Source organism: Lissotriton helveticus, chromosome 7 (assembly GCF_964261635.1).
Source record: "Lissotriton helveticus chromosome 7, aLisHel1.1, whole genome shotgun sequence".
NCBI classification, from domain to species: Eukaryota; Metazoa; Chordata; class Amphibia; order Caudata; family Salamandridae; genus Lissotriton; species Lissotriton helveticus.
This window is the reverse complement of record NC_136068.1, coordinates 1089719319-1089739163: the sequence shown is the minus strand read 5'-3', so window position 1 is coordinate 1089739163 and position 19845 is coordinate 1089719319. Positions and strand designations below refer to the sequence as shown.

At 42.2% G+C, this 19845-nt stretch overlaps 1 protein-coding gene across 2 annotated transcripts in view; it reads left to right on the top strand.

The window, feature by feature from the left end:
- CEP131 (centrosomal protein 131) overlaps positions 1–19845 on the top strand; it is a 441974-nt gene that overhangs the window by 22733 nt on the left and 399396 nt on the right. For both annotated transcript variants that reach the window (XM_078654173.1, XM_078654174.1), the window contains exons 3-4: positions 17040–17246; positions 19715–19809. In XM_078654173.1, the coding sequence (XP_078510299.1) occupies positions 17073–17246; positions 19715–19809 (269 nt within the window). In that variant the 5' untranslated portion in view covers positions 17040–17072. The remainder of the gene's footprint in view (positions 1–17039; positions 17247–19714; positions 19810–19845) is intronic.

Genomic DNA, 19845 nt, shown 5'->3' with positions numbered 1-19845 from the left:
TGTGACCGCCAGGGTGGCGGTCACATCCTAATTTGCACAGAGGGACCGCCGCTGCCCCTGCGGACACTCAATTCTTATAGAAATATATAAAACAAATTTAAAAACAATGGTTAAAACGAAGTCCTTATGTCGACGCGTTTCGGTGTCTCGTTCTGATTTTATAAACACCTTCCTCAGGACAGATCAATGTAAAAAACAAATCTGACAATAAATGCATACAATTAATAGAGGGTCATGTGTTGTGTGAGTTTTCTACACTTTATCTAAGCTATATACATGTACTGACAAGGTCGAGAAAAATCTTACTATTAAATGTATTTATTTATTTCACTCTATTCAAAGTAGACCACTGGTAAACTTTGGGTACTTCTTCCAGGGATTCAGCCAGACGTCCTCCTGTATTATTAAAATGAATTAGATAGGCTCTGAGCTTTGGCCCTATGCTTTTTCTATACATACCCACACTACGTACATTGCGTAATATAAAACGTCGTTTTGCGCCAATAGTGCAAAGAAAATCGACTGAGAGCTACCAAAATGGTGGGCGCAATGAATAAAAATAAACAAACAGAGATGCGCGTGCACTTGGTTAAACCACGTGATGTGGAAGCACCATGGTTGAAACCACAGTTGTCAATAAAACAAACGGGATTGCAACTAATGAGATACCAATTGACGCCAATATTCAATTTAAGGCTTAGGCGTGGGGTATATATAAGTGTAGCTCAGATCCTGCAATCCTAACATCCGACTACCGAGGAGGAGGCTGAGGCGGACGATCGAGTATAAGCGCGAGGTAAGGGGAAAGCGCTACGCATGCCCGAATGATGGGGTGAGACTAGACGTCTGTGTACTGTGATTCTAATACAGAGCTGAGATTTTTTAAATTTGAAGCTCTTGAATAGATAATTGTCCTTTTTTTGTTGTAAAAAAACACCAAAGGGAGATATACATTTTACTATAAAGCACAAGCAAACCAAACGGTTGAGCTAGACTATGTCGTAGGAATGACCCTGTGACTGATAACAAAACATAGTGAGACATGGATAGTAAGACCAGATGGCCTACAATCCATTATGTTGTCTCAGCTTGTCTATAAACATAGTATGATTAAAGACAACAGAGAGACTGACAAAACCTCTTTATGTTGATAGGTGCACTGCCAATCGAAAAAGGGAAGGAACAGAAGCAGCACCATAAGGACAAGGGTGGAAAATTCAAATAAAACACCCATGATAAATTGTCTCTAACAGGAGCAACTGTATGACAATGATGGCCCTGTATTAGAAAGACATTATGATGAGTCAACATCGCTTTAAGTAAAAGTAAGTGGACCACCTACTAGGTGGGATAAGTAGTAATATTGATTAGCATAGGGCCAACGCTCAGAGCCTATCTAATTCATTTTAATAATACAGGAGGACGTCTGGCTGACTCCCTGGAAGAAGTACCCAAAGTTTACCAGTGGTCTACTTTGAATAGAGTGAAATAAATAAATGCATTTAAAAGTAAGATTTTTCTCGACCTTGTCAGTACATGTATATAGCTTAGATAAAGTGTAGAAAACTCACACAACATGACCCTCTATTAATTGTATGCATTTATTTTCAGATTTGTTTGTTTTTTACATTGATCTGTCCTGAGGAAGGTGTTTATAAAATCAGAACGAGACACTGAAACGCGTCGACATAAGGACGTAGTTTTGACCATTGTTTTTACATTTGTTTTATATTTGTATAAGAATTGTGTAAACATTATGTGTTTTTTTTACATTATGACAGTATTCACAATATTTCAAGTAATCATAATACAATGTAAAAAACTTTTTGTCTAATAAAATCAAAATAGTAGATGCAACTTTTTGTGTGAATGATATATACATAGGGGTCTTTCTAAACTGTCTGACTAGGTCCTGAACATAATTACATTGAAGAACACAGAAAGGAAACTTTCATTTTTTAACTTGTATTACCCAGTCCTTTCAGGTTTATGGGAAACTCTCTCTTTTTTTGAAAGATTGATTACAGTCCTGGTAACTGGAGACTTAGTATAGGGCACAAATATGGATACATTACGTACCTTTGGTTTCTCTGAAGATCAATTTAAAAAGATCATTGGGGGTACCTATTAAACAATAAATTCGATGACCCTGTCTAAGAGTGATGATGAAAGGTGGAATAAACTCTGGAATGTAAAGAAAAAAATGATCCGTACAGTTACATGCAGAATTTTTAATACAGTATTATAAAAAGGGTATCATACCTCAAGGGCTGCAGATTAGAAATGAACCGGGTCTCTTTGTTCAAAATGAAAAATTCAAAGAGAATTGGACACTCATCGCGAACCGATGCAGTCGCGATTGGATGTTACTCATTATTGAAACAGCACAGGAAATTATTATAATTGAAAGGGAGGAAATAGAAACCCTTGAGAAACAATTGAATGAGAGTACCACCTTAGAAGATGCTAAACGTAAATTAGAAGAAATACAAGAGGACATTAGAAATGAATTGCCACAATTGCAATACTCATAGTAAAGTAAAGTGCGTACAGTAAAAGGAGGATTATAAAATAATACTGTAAAAGCATTGATATGGTTTCTTAGCCATATGATACTTTAAAATAGATAAAATATATACACACATATATACATTGACTAACGTACTCAACTGGTGCTTCTAAATACGCCTACCCCGGTGTACCTGACCTAAGCCTAATACATGGGAAGGAGTAAGTAAGTAGCAGTTTAAGTTAAGTTTGTTTTGCCAAGAATCTGACTCAAGAATTCTCTTCAAGGGTTTAGTCCGCTCCGCACCTGGGTAAATAGAAAGCAGGAGGTCTTGTATCTCTCTCTCAGGACTCGATATCCCAGTAACCCGCGAAGGTATCTGGAAACACCGGAGCTGGATTTCTCGGCAGGAGAAAAGACCGCGTCTCTCTCAGTGCGTCAAAAGAGGAGGGGCAGCGTCCGTGGGCTCTCGCATCAGCTGGGCTCTCGGGCAAGTAGATAGCTGCTCTGCTCCAAAACCACCACCGTGTCTTTGCTTAAGGCAACGTTGGTATATTTATACCTGAAAGGTGCCGGGTTTGACGTAAGGTTGGACATAAGACGTCAATAAAGATGTCACTAAGAACTGGCCGTTCTTACAGTGCTTTACAGGAGTTCTAGGAGGAAATCAAATTAAGGGGGATTTCCCAGGTTGCTGGAGGTTTGGTTTGTTTAGAGAACTCGTTGTGCTTTCTAGGAGGCCGGGGAAGTAGCCTTGCTTAATGTAACGGCATGTGCTACGACTGAATATGGATATGATTACTATGCCGTTGTATGGATATTATTGATTTATAACCGGACAAGGGCATAAAATAGAAATATCGGTTTAGGCTCCTGGATAAAAACGCAATACCCACTCCACGATCTAATGTCCATCATTACTAAAACTAAGCAATAGTAAACATTTATAGGTGCATGTGTATTCTAACCCACCCCAAAATACATTTTTTGCATTTGAAATGGTGCATGTGAAATACATGAAAATGATATTGGTACTGTACGCTTTTCAAGTAGTGTAATCATTCAGTTAAAATGATGCCTATATATGAATAGCTGAACGATTTGCGAAATTTACACATGAAATGGCTCTTAATACAGAAAAGAAGGACGAGACCATTCCATCACATATAAATACAGTCGCTGTAAATGTGCTAGAGGCTGAGGTAATATATTGTCTCTTGAGTTCCTAAAAATAGAAGCTCTGTTCTTTACGAATAGTTCTACTTTAAGCAGAGTACAAGTGCCAAAACAAAGGGTAAATATTTTGGAAGGGAAGAGAAAAATTATTTCGCTTTCAGGGGAAAAAATAGTTCCAAATATTTTCAGTAGCTTTTATTTATCAAAGCAGAAGGCCGAATTCAGAGTTCAGGGAGCGCTGTGTGCTCGTTTGCTTAAAAGTTATTCTTTGATTTCCGGGGGGAACATCATATCAGACAGACTCGCAAAAAAGTTGTCTACGGCTTCAGGTGAAAGTTCGATCAAGTTTGAAAATGCCGCAACTGAGCAGTCTCGAGCATGATTGCTATCGTCGATGTCAGGATCAGCAATGCTCACAGAAGGTCGTACCTGGGTGATGCTGCTCTCATCTCGTACTTCACTACCACCTAATCGTAGTGTAGAAGTTTCAACGAATGCCGTCATCAGGATGGGTAACTGCTGGGGACAACACGATGCATGAGCCGTTGCAGGACTTAGCAAAGTATCTGTATCCAATGGTACTGCTGATGGTAGTGTAAGACAGACGTCCAACACGCATTCTTCTCCGCATAGCATACATCGTAGCACAGGTAAGATGCAGTTCTGCCAGATGGGTCTGAATGAAAGAAACCATTTCATATTCAGATCTCTTAGCCGGGCTAATCCAAGGACTTTAGTTATGCGGTCCCGATAGCGTATAGCCAGGATCGTTTCTTCCATCGTTGCTGGAGTCTTGTCTGCAATTAGGCTTGCCATATCGAAGCAGAAGTATCAAAAATAAAATGCCTGCTACGAGTCCCAACAGAAGTGGTAGGCCGCCAAAGACAGAATGGACAAAATTAGGAAAAATGCCCAGAACTGTTTTGAAGGGTGTTAACAGTCCCGAAAAAATTGTCTTAATTACATGTGGGATACCAGACATATTTAGAATTTGGCTTAGCATTTCTGCAAAATGCACTGGGCAATTTGTTGATGAAAGGGTATGTATCTCTGCCGTGGTCCTTGCAACTTGCAGATCATACGTTTCTTTTGAGGACGTCAAGGGCACAGTTGTCTGTAAAAGAACAGACTTCATTCTGCTTAAAGTATCAATTCGAATAGAAGAGATCTTAAAAAAAAGGCCAAATTTTCGCCTCCGTGTCTGGAGTGCTGTTTGGATACAATACTTGCATACAGCAAGTGACCATGGAACTAACGCTCACAAGATAAGCTTTTCCAGGCACCATGCCACAACAGCTGTGGTCCACTATTAGAATATAGCTCCCGTTAGAAAGCAGTCTAAAGAATGGCTCTATTCGTGTTGCAGGTGTGCCATGCTGGTGACATGAAAGGTTATTTGAATTCCCCTCACAGGCCCCATGCAAGTTAATACCTTGACACAGAAGTATACCGCTTAGTGATCGTTTACAATTGTTACCACTAAGAAATACATTCTGTTTCTTTTCACTATAACATGTGTATGTGTAAGGCAATTTCCATGATGACTTAATGTACCCTTTACCCAACCTTTCATACTGGCCTGCTGGTATATAGTCTTGGCAGTATTTAAATTGGAAAGTTGTTATCGGAATGGTTATGATTCCGTGTATTATCCATTCAATGACAGGTCTTTCTGACATTGTCAATGGTAATCTCTCAAGTTGTTCAATGCTCAGAATTGTATACTCTGCTCCTTTTTGTGCCAAACTGATTTGTGTATCAGTAAGGTTAAAGATAGAGAATAATGACGTTGTGTTGATTACAAGCCAGGGCACGTAGCCTGAACGCAGATTTTGCAACGTCCAGCCAAGCTGTACAATAGAATGTAATTGGGACTGACCGTGTTGTAACATTAGTAAGTCCTGCTCTATTATATCAATAGCAGATGATACAATACTGTCCAGTGAATATATCCTGGAGGAGAGAGTCATTCACCCATAGTCGACAACAGAAAGTGATTTTTCCAAATTAATACGGTCAATATCCCGTATTTTTTCTGCTGTTTCAATTTGCGTTTCTTTCCAAGCTTTGTTGTAAGCTGCGTATATACCGGCCGCTATGAAACTTTTCTGACGCTGTTTGCGTGGTCCCATTATGAAATCACGCAAGTCCGCACCGTCTTTAAGTAAAGTCAAGTGTTGCTTAATTTCTGCCAGTGTGGATTTCTGTAGCCATTCGAGGCAGAGTTTTCCTACACTGTATGTTGTAACTATCCTTGGATGTTGTCTCTGGGAGTATCTAGGGTCTGGCCTGGTCAATTTGAACCGCTGTATTATGTTCAGGAATCTATCTTGACAGTTATTTGTGTCTGTGGGCCAGATCAACCATTTTTTCCAATCAGGATGTGTTCTGTTTTGGTTAAAAATATGGGATACGTCTATCTCAACATCTGTAGTGCTGTTACTGTCAGGTGTTGGCTTTGGAATAGACGGTTTGTTTAATTCATTAATTTTGGCTAGGCCAAGACAGGTTGTCTGTTGAATGGTGTCATTCAAGAATATAATTTGTTCTGGGATCATGCAGGCTCTAAATAATGATTCTATACCTTGGACCTGCCAATCTTTGGTACCCCAGATGGTTTTTGTTTCAATGTTGTTTTTCCAAAAATCGAAACCAAATGTAGTCATTTTTCCATAAAATGTTTCCGAATAGATTAATTTAGTGTTTGTCAGCATTGTTTTCATTCCTGTCTTATTTAACATTTTGAAATAAAACGTTTCTGCATCACTAATGTTAAACCCTGAGAAGTATGGGAATTTCTCGTAAAATGTTTTCGAACTGCCTTTTGGTGGAGTTGCACAATGTTCCCATTGATTATAATTAAAAACATTTCTAGGTTGAGCAGATTTATGCAAATCATGATGTGCAAAGTGGTTGTAGCAGTACATTTCTTCATAATTCGATGAACCCTGCAAGTAATCACGTTCTGTAAATTTTGCTGACATTACTAAATCTGACATCATATCATTAATACTTTCAAAGTCCCAATCCTCAGAGAATATACTCTGTTTTACAAAGTCACTTAATGAAACCTTAAACTGGTGAGGATATTTCAAGAGTTCGACCGGGCAATAGATTTCGTAATCTGTTTTGTCCCAAGCTACCCCACAGGGTATAGGATTGGCTGTCCCATTCACTGATGATAGTTCTCTTTTCTCGATGTGAGATGACTTGTGTGGCTTTAGGACCAAGTTGATGTTCTGACTTGCTGTGTCCATTGTACTGTATTTTCCCTCAATTAGTTTTCCCAAACAAAGAACCATGGTGAGCCAAAGCAGGAGGAAAAGTACACCTAACACAATCCAAAATTCAATCCATGGAGAAATCAGATAGGTTTCTTTGAGTTGATGAAAGAGTTCAGTTACTTTGTCTTTAAAAGTTTTTGTTGTTGGCTGTTCTTCAGGCTCGCTTGGATCCTCAGGAAAGTCATCGAAATTGATGAAGTAGCCAGATGCAGTTCTGTCAATTGGTTGAATTGCTTCCGGATTTTCATTTGCTTTTTGAATTTTCTTTGTTTCATTAGCATAGTCTGAGGCTACATCGTTGTAGACAGGTGTTTCTTGACGAACTGTTTCAATTTGGGTTTCAAGAGGCACAAGTTCCATGGCATTGTTGCATAGTCCTTTTTTATTCACTGTAGGTTTATCAAATGTGATTAATCTCTCAGTTTGAACCTCTTGTATTGTAGCAAGTTTTGGTGTTCTGCTACTTCTTGGGAGTCCACTGGGCCTACTACTTATTATTGGCCACATGATTGCTGTTTTACCAGGTCGATGGATACAACTCGGTTCTCCTTTTTACCAGCAAGGGGCGGTAGTACAACTGATCTTGTTCCGCTGACAGCTAAGACAGGTACTGCTTTTCTGTAAGAAGGCCCAAATTCCTTCTTCACCCCGATCTTCTCTCTGACCAGATCCCCAATTTTTGGAATCCAGACAGGCCTTGCTGGGACAGGTGGTTTATCTTCTGTGGCTGTTGGCTGCTGTTTTAGCTTTACGTTGCTCAGGCCTTTTCTTGTTTCATTTAAGTCCTGTAAAATAGCCAAACGATCTTTGATATCAAAGCATTTTTCTTCTACCACTGAAGTCTGACTATCTAAGTCCTGAATATGCATTCTAGTCCCGAACAATAGTTCGTACGGACTGAAACCTTTCAGAGAATTTCTTGGCAGATTGTTAAGACTACGTTGGACACTTGTTAAATGTTGGACCCACCCATCACCCGAACCTAATACCCTCGCTGTTATAGATTGCTTTATGTCTCGGTTTTTTCTTTCCACAATCCCATTTCCCTCAGGATGGAAGGGACAAGAGTACCGCAATGCAATGCCCATGCTGGTCATGGCCTCCATATAAGCTCGAGAGCTAAAAGCAGGACCCTGGTCAGAATGTAGCATGCCAATTGCGTATGTGCCGATATAGACTCGCAAATCTTTTATAACAGTTCTGGCGTCAGCCGAGCGCTGGGGCCACATTTTAAGTGAATCTAGTCTTAAATAATATACATTGGGACGCATTTTTCCTGTTTGATTATGCGTATAGATCGCCTTATGCTTTCTAATAGGGGTCCTGGCACTACTCCGGCCGGTTCACCGCTGCGATCTCTGTTGCAGTTTGGACAGTTCATTGCAAATTTGTGTTGTTGCAAGCTCATTCCTGTCCACCAGTATTCTGATTGTAATTCTTTCAGAGATTCCTTGATCGTCTGGTGTCTTAGACCCTCACCCATGTGTGCTTCTTGAATCAAGAAGATTCTCCTGTTCGTGCTTGGAATTACTCTATCCCCCACTCCAGGGATTCGAGCAAAAGGAACGGAGTTTGCATCTATTATGTATGTATAATTGAGTGGATAGATCACGGGTAGTGCTGCACAGTCGCCTTTTGAAGACGTTTTTACCGCCAGCATGGTTTCCCCGTCTATGTATTTATCTGAACGCTTTTTTGTGGCTACGGAAGCCGGATTAGTTGCTTCCGCTGTGGCTGTGTCAGCCAATAATTCCCTGCAACGTGAACGCCATCACGCTGATGACTCAGTGTATGTATCACGTGAGTCTTTTGTAGTTCTTTCTGTAAAAGAACTACTTGTTCCCAAAGCGATTTATGCTTGATTGTGGCACCTGTGTCATCTTTGTAACCGTTTTGAACCCAGTTCTGCAAGTCATTATTGTAAGACTTGACGCAGGAATGCGAATCGCACACTATTAGTGTCGGGAATTCGCGATCGGCAATATCGAGCGCCATTTTTTAAAGCTAATAATTCAGTTTGTTGACTTGAATTGTCTTTTACAGATTGAGACATTGTTACCGGTGGTCTCAATTTACCTCAGTGCCACCGGCATTTAACAACCTCGCACGTAGCATTGTAAGCTTGCTTTCCCCAAACTGAGGGTTGTGCATATCCGTCTGTATATATTACACAGGCGTACTGTTGTAGGGGCAGAATTTCGATTGGCAGAGGATATTCTTTTTCATATGTTAGATCTTTCAGTTTTTTCATGTTCGGGTCAAAATAGTATTTCACTTTTTCTGTAGCAAGAGAATTTTCCCATTGTATCCTTTTTGGATCTAGTGCCACGGTAGTTAAATTGCGTGGGCTTGTTAATGCCTCAAAGGCTGATTCTGCTGTTAAAACAGTAATCTGTCTGCCTGGGCTTGGGCTCTTTCTTTTGCTACAGCTGTTTGAACCGTATTTACAATGTTTTCTGCAAGACTGAATGTTTTTTCAGCTTCTGTGTACAAATGTGATTTGTATGCTATTGGTACCTTTTCTCCCTCATTAGAGGTCAGGTACGTGAATCCGCATCTTCCTGGGATGACTCGGATTACAAGGTTGCGTGTGTTTTCGCGATTTTGCAATTTTGTTTTAGCTAACATGTCTGTTTGCAATGATCTCAAAATTTCTGTGTGTTTTTGAGTCCAATTGATTGGTTCAAAATCAGGTTTTATTAATTCATAGAGAGGTTTAACCCTCTCTGCGTAATTTAGAATGTAAGTTCTTCCGAAATTCAGGAAACCTAGTATTGATTGTAAGTTCTTCAGCGTTTTTGGTGCTTGGAGTACAGCGCATTTCTCTAAGAAATTGTCCGCTAGGCTTTTGCCTTCACTTGATAATTCATAACCTAAAAATAGGACTGTTAGATGGGCAATTCGTGACTTTTTAAAGTTGAATTTGTAACCCTCTGCTGCAAAACCAAGTATTACGGTGTTCACTCTTTTCAAGTGAGTATTCAAGTCATCATCTGTTAGATAGATGTCATCGACATAAGATAATGCCTCATCATCATAAATTTGTAGTAACTCTGTTACTCTTGCTGAGAATAATCCTGGGCTGTTCTTGAACCCCTGTGGGAGTCGACAAATTTCTGCGACCCCATTATTGAGAAAGCGGTCAAATACCTGCTTTCAGGTGCAATGTTTTGACAAAAGAATCCATTAGAGATATCTAATGTCGTTATGTATTTTTTGCGCACGATGTTATTCATTAGTGCTGCACTGTGTGAGTTTTGTACTGCAAACGTTTTGCAACATGAATTAAGGTGTCTGTAGTCCAAAACTAGACGATATGAATCGTCTGGCTTGGAGACAGGAAACAAAGGATTGTTCATTTGTGAGGTGCATGTTTCAATCACCCCTTGGTATTCAAGTTGATCTAAGATCTCCCTGACTTGTTTTTTAGCTTCTTGCTTAATTGGGTACCGCCTCTGTGCAGTTGGTTGACATTTTAACTGGATTTTGTGAGAGGAGAGTCCTCATCCCATCCTACATGATTTTTATATAATGCAGGAGCTTGGGCTACTGCCCATTTTCTTGCATATGAATATTTTCTATGAATTGGAATATGATTTGGGAAGGCAGGCATAATCATTTCTTCGCCATGAGGGCACTCCCTGACAAACTCTGGTGGCCAATCTTTCTCAGCTAAAAGGATGTCATAGCCTTTGGAAAGGTTATCCCAAAATAGACCCCTTACTTTTCTAGTCTTATCTCCCTCTATACGTAATGTTATTTAATATATTTTATGAGGTTTGCTAACTCTGGTATCCGCAGTTTCCACCTGAATGTGTTCATTCGTGTCCACTGTCTCCAGATGATTCATCAGGATCTTGCGAGCTATTGTCACTTCTGCTGCGCTGTCTAGCATTGTCTGGGCCCACTCTCTGTTTTTCAGCTGTGTCCTCAGTATCCTCGGCATGTTTGATTATTTTAATACTGGCTACCTTCTTTTTTGGAAATTGTAATTTTTTACTTTGATGAGCAGGTTCCTTGTCTTTGGACTTGACGTGCTCTTCCCTGTGTTCCGACCATCCTCTTCTTTCCGATTTCTGCGAGGAAGCCTGAAAAGATCGAGAGGGACGTGTATCAATATCTTTATCTATCAAGTTTCTTTAGATTATCCCTATTTCTAAGGTTGTATCTTTTCTCAGAGGGCTCCCTCTGGGGAGACTTGTGTCCTTGGTCCGGAGATCTTTCTCTCCGCCGAGGAGACTTTCCTCTGGACTGCAATCTTTTTTCTTTGGGAGTGGATTGTTTATTTCCATCCCAGCTCTTTTTTGGAGTGTTTAGATTATTTTTAATAAATATCTTTTCAGGATTTTCAGTTAGTTGGGATTTTACTGGTTTCCCACCCAAACTATCTCTTCCTAGTTCTTCATAGGATTTTTCTATGATTCTGGCAAGTTCAAATGGGTGTTCTGCTATATCTATTTCTTTCAATTTCTGGCGGATCGCCACAGATGCTGCTTCTCCTTTTATGTTGGCTAATAATATAGCCGAGACCTGCTTGAAGTCTTTCAATAATTTCATACCCAAAGTTAAAGCAGGTTCTGGACCGTATTCATTTTGAATCTGTCTTAGTACATCTGGTATTACCGCCATGGACGGAACACCATGTGTTTTTGTGTAAATGGAAGCAAAGACTGTGCCCCAAGTGTCACAGTCCTCCACATGTGGTGCGATCCCCATTGGAAGACAGATAGTCAGAATTCTGTGTTTCTCAGTAGGGGTAGTATCCGGAAATACTGCCTCTATTGGAGTTATTTTTTGTGCTAACCAGAATGGAATTTGTTCCCGTTTTATGGGTACTTTACCCAGACATGATTGTATGTTCTGTGGTGTAATTTTGTTTGTGTTCCCCTGATGAGGGGTCAGCTGTGGAATGTTAATAGCTGGTTGGACTGTTGAAGTCCGCCTTACATATTGGACTAATTGTCTATGAATTTTAATTAGTTGTTTTAGCTGTGCTAAAAGTTCTGGTACTGACATTTTTTCAATGTCTGGATGTGGTGTGTAGCTGGCTAGAACCGGCCACGGTGCTCCTGGTCTACCTAGTGGACCGAGCCTGGTGATGATGTGATTATTATGTTTTAGGGCGCCTTTAAACCAGAGTAGGTGCTCTTGGTATTTTAATGGGATTTCAACCTCCTCGAAAGGAGTGTATTCATCCGGAGGTTCCTCTATTCTGTAATAGTGGAAGTCGTGTGTGACAGCGTTTGCTGCTGGAAAGTTTATCCATGAATAGAATACCTCTGTCTGCCGATATTCATGGGCCTCAATTACGAATACGACTATTCCACCTCTCGGTGTTAGTCCATTTTCTATAAGTTTAAGAGTTATAGTTTTTCTTATGTTGACCGGAATGAGTATAACATTCGGGTAATTGTCTCGGAGACTTGTGTCATCCGCTAGGAGTTGAGCTGCTATTCTAGCTGCTTCCCTTTCCTCGTCACTTTCTGACATTTTTTAGGCGGACTCTCTGTGTTCTTCCGTCGAGGAAGGAGGTGATCCATTCCAGTGCCTTCTCCTGGATTCCGATGTTGCCGAGGCGCTGCACTAGGGTGCGGTGGCAGACAGTGTCGAATGCCGCGGAGAGGTCCAGGAGGATAAGGGCCGCTGTTTCTCCGTTGTCCATCATGGCTCGGATGTCATCGGTGGCAGCGATGAGGGCGGTCTCGGTGCTGTGGTTGGCTCGGAAGCCAGACTGTGAGGGGTCGAGGGATCCATTTGTCTCGAGGAAGGCGGCCAGCTGTTTGTTGACGGTCTTTTCGATGACTTTGGCCGGGAACGGGAGGAGCGAGATGGGACGGTAATTCTTGAGTTCGGTGGGGTCCGCTGTAGGTTTCTTGAGTAGAGCGCTCTATAAATGTCTTGATTGATTGATTTTTACTGACGGAAAGGTTATTGTTGCAGATCAAGTTTCAAGGAAACAAAGATTAGGTGCACAATATTTTTGGAACACTGTATCCTTCAACGTTGACTAAACCAAAAACTATACATAGAAATCTCTTCCTACTAAGTTCCGGCGGATTTTAACCTTTTACCCACTCCAGACGTCTTTTGGAGTATTTACGGGAAAAGGGGTCTGTGTGAAAAAGCACGACTGAGTTACTCTAACGTCTTGCTTTAGATTTATCGCCTTACCAAATGTTGGGCGCCATGTAGTGTAGTTCCTATATTCCCAATAGGCTCTGCGCATTGGAATAATATAGACAGCAGTGTAGACGTAGGACTGAGGTCATCTAGGTCTCTACTGACTATATTTGACTTAAGGTTTGCCAGCTAGCTCAGAGGTCACTAGAAACTTTCTCGAATAAACGAGGAGGAGTTTAACCTCCCTGGATAGACAAGAAGGGATTAGCTTTCGACAACCATAAAACATGACAACTTTGCTCCCTCAGAATAAGAGTGTATCTCTAGAGTCGTGTGAAAACAATAGACAGCTATTTCACTCAGTCAAATGTGCGTACTTAGTTTCACCAGAGTGCAGAGAAAAGAGAGACGGGCGTTTTCAATAAAAGGTGTAATTTATTGAGCAGTCTTCTTCCTCATACAAGAGAAATGAATTGCCACAGTTGCAATACTCATAGTAAAGTAAAGTGCGTACAGTAAAAGGAGGATTATAAAATAATACTGTAAAAGGATTGATATGGTTTCTTAGCCATATGGTACTTTAAAATAGATAAAATATATACATACATATATACATTGACTAACGTACTCAACTGGTGCTTCTAAATACGCCTACCTCGGTGTACCTGACCTAAGCCTAATACGTGGGAAGGAGTAAGTAAGTAGCAGTTTAAGTTAAGTTTGTTTTGCCAAGAATCTGACTCAAGAATTCTCTTCAAGGGTTTAGTCAGCTCCGTACCTGGGTAAATAGAAAGCAGGAGGTCTTGTATCTCTCTCTCAGGACTCGATATCCCAGTAACCCGCGAAGGTATCTGGAAACACCGGAGCTGGATTTCTCTGCAGGAGAAAAGACAGTGTCTCTCTCAGTGCGTCAAAAGAGGAGGGGCAGCATCCGTGGGCTCTCGCATCAGCTGGGCTCTCGGGCAAGTAGATAGCTGCTCTGCTCCAAAACCACCACCGTGTCTTTGCTTAAGGCAACGTTGGTATATTTATACCTGAAAGGTGCCGGGTTTGACGTAAGGTTGGACATAAGACGTCAATAAAGATGTCACTAAGAACTGGCCGTTCTTACAGTGCTTTACAGGAGTTCTAGGATGAAATCAAAACAAAAGCAAGGGGGATTTCCCAGGTTGCTGGAGGTTTGGTTTGTTTAGAGAACTCATTGTGCTTTCTAGGAGGCCGGGGAAGTAGCCTTGCTTAATGTGACAGCATGTGCTACGACTGAATATGGATATGATTACTATGCCGTTGTATGGATATTATTGATTATAACCGGACAAGGGCATAAAATAGAAATATCGGTTTAGGCTCCTGGATAAAAACACAATAATGCGATGCCTCTGCGACGACTCTTGCAGCATTGTGATGCGGTCCGCAAGCAAGCGGTTCGACTATCTCACCCAGTGACGACAGGCTCTGCGACAATACTCGCAGCGATGGTAATCTTCCCGCACCGGACTGGTGCGTCCCGCAAGCAAAGGATGCGACGACTCTGGCAACAGCCTCTGCGACGAACTCGGCCTTCGTGGCAGCAGGAATTTCCTCGCACTGACTGGGATGCGCTCCGCAAGTGAGGGATGCGTTAAAACGTGCAAAAAAGTCTTTCAAAACTTGGTTTCCAGCTTCCCAAGACAGGTACAACTTCCAGAGGCACCACAACTGGCCCAAGCACTCTAGGAAGGACAGAACTCTCTCAGCAGAGGTCAGGGAAGCTGGGGGTGAAGTCTTTTTGTTCCCGGGACTTCTTAACAGGGAGCCAGCTCTTCTTCAGGCCCTTGGAGATTCCTTCAAGCACGGGGACACAGCACAAAACAAAGTCCTTCCCCTCTCCTTGGCAGCAAAGCAACTGCAGGTCAGTCCAGCAAAGCAACAGCAGGACAGTCTTTCTTCTTCAAACTTCCAGCTTTCTCCTTGGCAGAGGTTCCTTCTTGATTCCAGGATGATCTAATTTTCTGTAGTCTGGGGTCCTGTACTTATACACCTAAAAGTCTTTGTTCCCTATGTGCAGGAGGGCTCTGAGCCCGGTCTGAACCAGTTCTGGGTGTTCCTTGAGCACTTTGTTTTCCTGGCCTTTCCTTACAGAGAGAGGGGCAGGGTCATCAGCTGCCCAGCAGGAGGTGAAGCCAGCATTGTGGAAGGCAGGCACAGCCCTATTCAGGCCCAGGTGCTACCATCTCCCACCACTGTAGATGCAGATGGAGCTATTCAGCCCAACGGATGGCCCACTCAGCCTCTGGGAGCCACCCAGCCCCTGTCCCTCACAAACCAGACAGTCAATCGCTCATAAACAGGCCAAGGCACACAGAAAGGTCAGACAAGAGAACAACCGCTTTCTAAAAGTGTTGTTCTCAAACACAGGATTTAAAAACGACCTTTCCTAAAAGATGTGTTATTAAATTCTGAGTTCAGGGATACCAGACTTTTATATCCTACCTTGCTCCTAGGGGAAGATATGCTGGTAGCCACTGTAGCCAGCATTCCCCACGATAGCCTATGGGTAAGGTAGCCTTACAATAGTGAAAAACGAAAATGGCTGTCATTCACTACCAGAGCATGCCACCTGCACTAGTACATGCTCTACCTTTCACATACACTGCACCCTGCCCAAGAGGGTACCTTGGGCCTTCCATAGGGGTCACAAATGTGTACAGAAAGGGAAGGGTTAGGCCTGGTCAGTGGGGACACTGACCAGGTGGACATGGCAGTTCACAGATTGCACACAGGCACTGCGGTGGAAGGTCTGAGACTCCACTTTAGGGCTACTCATGTGGGTGGCACAATCAGTGCTGCAGGCCCACTTGTAGCATATGTATCACCAGCCCTGGCACACTAAGTGCACTTTACTAGGGACTTTTTGGTCATACAAATATGTCAATCATGGATAACCAATCACAATAACAATTTACACAGGGAGCACTTACACTTTGACACTGATCAGCAGTGGCAAAGTGCCCAAAGCATCTAAACCAGCAAAAATGAAATCCAGCACAGCGTCAAAAATACAGGAGGCAAAGGCAAAAAAGACAGGTGAAACCACGCCAAAGATGCCAGGTCGAACACCTTCACAATGTACTTTTCCCTTTGGGTGAATCTTAGCATGTGCACGCCTCCCCAGGGCATAGCTGTGGAGCCAGACCAAGTCCCTCATTTAGAACGGGCCCAAAAAAGCTGCTGGTAATAAAAGGTACACTATTAAGGTAATTTTCATAAAAGTTACTGGCTGCCTTTTTCTGCTTGCATGGAGATCTGGAAATGCCAAGGCCACCTTCTAAATTAAATGGTTGCCAGTGACGGCAATATTGCCGCAGACATTTCTCTCATATTTACTAGGTATGTTCTAACTTGGGACGTAAGTGTGAATGAGCCTAACTTGCACTCATATAATAGTGCTGTAGACTTTTAGTAGATGGCCACTTGGGTTGCATATAGGGGTCTGTGGATTCAAGTATGCAAAAGTACAACCACAGATTTACATATTACACTTCAGTTTAGAATTGCATCATGGTGTATTGCATTCAGGTGACACGAAAATTATTAATCGGGAATAATGTTTTAGAGCATTATCCAAAGCCCTTGGCATCCTATACCAAGTAATACCAATGGTTGTTGTTATTATGTATGCATATGTTGACAGGCCTATAGGACATTTCTTGACATGCCAGGGTCTCTGAGAGCCCAATATTGCAGGGTCACTGTCAGTTGCATGCTAGGTGAGCCCAAACCTTAACACCCTTTCAGGGTCATTTGAGGTACATTTTCTTCCTAGGAACTGCCACGATTTATCCAGTACACCTGTTTGTATCTGTATTTGTTTTACTGTTTTAGACAATGCAGAGAAAAACAATGCTTGGTATCCATATCATATTAATATTTTTTTGAGCTAATGAACACAGTTTTGCTTGTTCTTGTAGTGTGTAGGTCTCTCTGGAAGTTCCATCATCACCATGCGAAGTTCCCGTAGCAGTACTTCTTTCCAAGGTGGGGGAGATGGGATTGACCTCAGCCTCACGGGCTCCCAGCTGTCTGTGTCTAGACGGCCCAGCAGCGCCTCGCCAGCGAAACCCATCACCCGCTCTGTCTCGGTCATCACTGACAATAAAGCCAAGAGGAACACCCTGGTGAGTGAAGTCAAAGACTGCTGTGGCTGAGTCCCACATACCAGATGCCTAGATATTTAGAACTGTGATTTATCTGTTTCTCAACAGAGATGTCAGTTGCTGGCCACTGTTTCATATTCTTGAAAATCCACAGTCCACATTAGTTAAAAATCTAAGTTGCAGAAAGATGATGATCAGTCTTTGAAATGGAAAGCACAGCAACTTCATGATCTCAGAGTGAATAGTGAATTGTGCTGCAATAATCATTGTTAAGACGATGACTTCTGATGCCATTCAATTGTTTAGTTTTGCCCATCAAAGTCTCAGGGTCTTATTTATGTTAAAAAAAAAAATTGTTCTTGGGACAAGAAACGCGGTCAATATGTATGTCATGCAAAATCAACTCCGGCATACATCAACATCGAGCCTCATTGGCAACTTTTCATTTAACAAGTCCCCACCACTCCACGGCCTCCTCCGGGTGCTCAAACATACTCTGTCTAATAAAAGTAGATCATTGTGACTGATCCCATGAAGGAGCCCCAAAAGGATCACTCCGGTAGTGCAGTCAGGCATAGCAATTTCTCATACATGGGACAGGCGAGCTCTGTGATTTCCTGTGAGAGGAGCTTTTAAGGAGTGGCTGCCAAATCTCTTGGTATGAGTCTCCTTGTTGTGTCCAGGTCAGTGAAAGCTTCTCCATCCCCAGCGGGTGCCATATCTGGTGTAGCCAGTTCTTCTGAGACTGCATTCGTTCTGCCCCCCAGGGAGCCAGTATGGATTGATGTGCTGCCCCAATACCAAAGCTATGTGTTGTTCCTGTCTGGATTTGAGTGGGAATGTAAGCGGATTGGAAAGACCCAGCACTATGTAAGAGGAGAACCTGGGTAACTGAGTGTCAAAAAGTGTGTTGATTTCCGATATCTCATCCCAGAACTGCTTCAGTTTAGGGCATTCCCATAGTATGTGTACCAGCATCTTCCAGTAGTCACAACTTCTACAGCACCTGTCGCTACGTCTGGGTTCCCTCTATGTAAACCTACCGGAGTTAAGTACCAATACGTGACGATTTTTGTCACTGTCTCCATACTTGAGGCATTGGAGGCTGTGTGTTGCACCTGGTAGTAGATGTCCTGCTATTCGCCTGGGGATAGTTGTCTATCTGTATTCAGCCCCCACTGGAGTTGTGCAGGGGATTTCGGCTCAGGCTCTCCATCCCTAAGCACCCCATACGCTTCAGTGATAAGACACCGTCTGTGTCAGCATTCAAAAGCCACCTCTCAAATATTGTCAGCGGTTGTTGTGCTGCATCTCTCACTGCCGGCTGCATCTAGGTGTACTGGTGTCTCTCTCCCTCTGGTATTAAAAATTAAGTACGCAGAGTATCAAACAGAATGGGGCTCTCCTAATCAAACAAATGTCCCGCAAACTGTTTTTCCGGCTGCTGCCAGACCCCAAACGTAGTATCGTCCAGGCTTTGGGTAAAGACTCTGCTCCCCACCACTGAAGTGAGGTGGGAGGGAAGCGATGTAAAACGCCTTAGAGTTGAAACTGTGTTCCAGGCCAACAAGGTGGGCTTGGTGGCCAAAGAGATATACATGTTCACTAGGCTGTGTGTACGGGACATAAATGGGACTTCCCCCCCAATGCCGTTCCTGCCAGTGCACTGTCCATGAAAACCTATTGCTTCTCTGACTCAGGGCGAGACCATTTGACCAAATGTCTAATCAGGGTCTTATTTAGAGTTTGATGGATGGGATACTCCCTCACAATCAAGGAGGATATCCCATCTGCCGTATTAAAAGTGCAGTATTACTTCTAGCATTTGCGATACAGCAGAAGGGATACTCGTCCGTTTTTGATAGGGTACGGCATTAATTGATGTAATAAAACCCCGTTCTGAAGTACAACTGTCTACAGTTTATGCTTTATTATGCAAAATCACTGCAGGGTGCTCTGGTGCCCCTTTTACTCTGTGTACATGAGGGGCCAGATTCTATTATTTTACCATTTTAAGTATAATTGTATTTGGTTTATTCAATTCCTTAAAAGTATAAAGTTTCAATAAATCAATCTTCTCTGTAATGCTAGGACAGTACTGAAAAGCTAACATTGGCCAAGGTTAATGGAAATATAAAATGCTGGATGCACTGGCCAACCATCATGATATTCTCTCTCAACCACTGGGATCCTGTCACCATCACCAAAGCCATACAGATACCTGTTTTGTCCTCATGGGTAATTGGATCACTCTCCCTATGTTGGCCAATCAGATGCTAGCATGCAATGTTACATAAACCTTTCTAGAAAAGTCACTGTTTGCACAATGTGTTTTCCTGATTCTTGAGTAGGTTGGTTGGGAAGGGGTTCTCCTACTCTCTCTCTCTTCCTGACTCTTGAATGTGTCGCCTCAAGTCCTCTTGGTCCAGACTTCATACAATGTGACTATCTTTCTAAACAGTCTTTTTATCCCGTACCTCTTTCTTTAGGAGGATGCTGGTTCGGGTGGTTCTCCTGCTATCAACAACTTGCGACGATCAAACAGCACCACACAGGTGAATCACACCAAGAGCAGCAGTTTCAGGTGAGCTGGCTGAAACCAAAGAAGTAATTTCTGTCC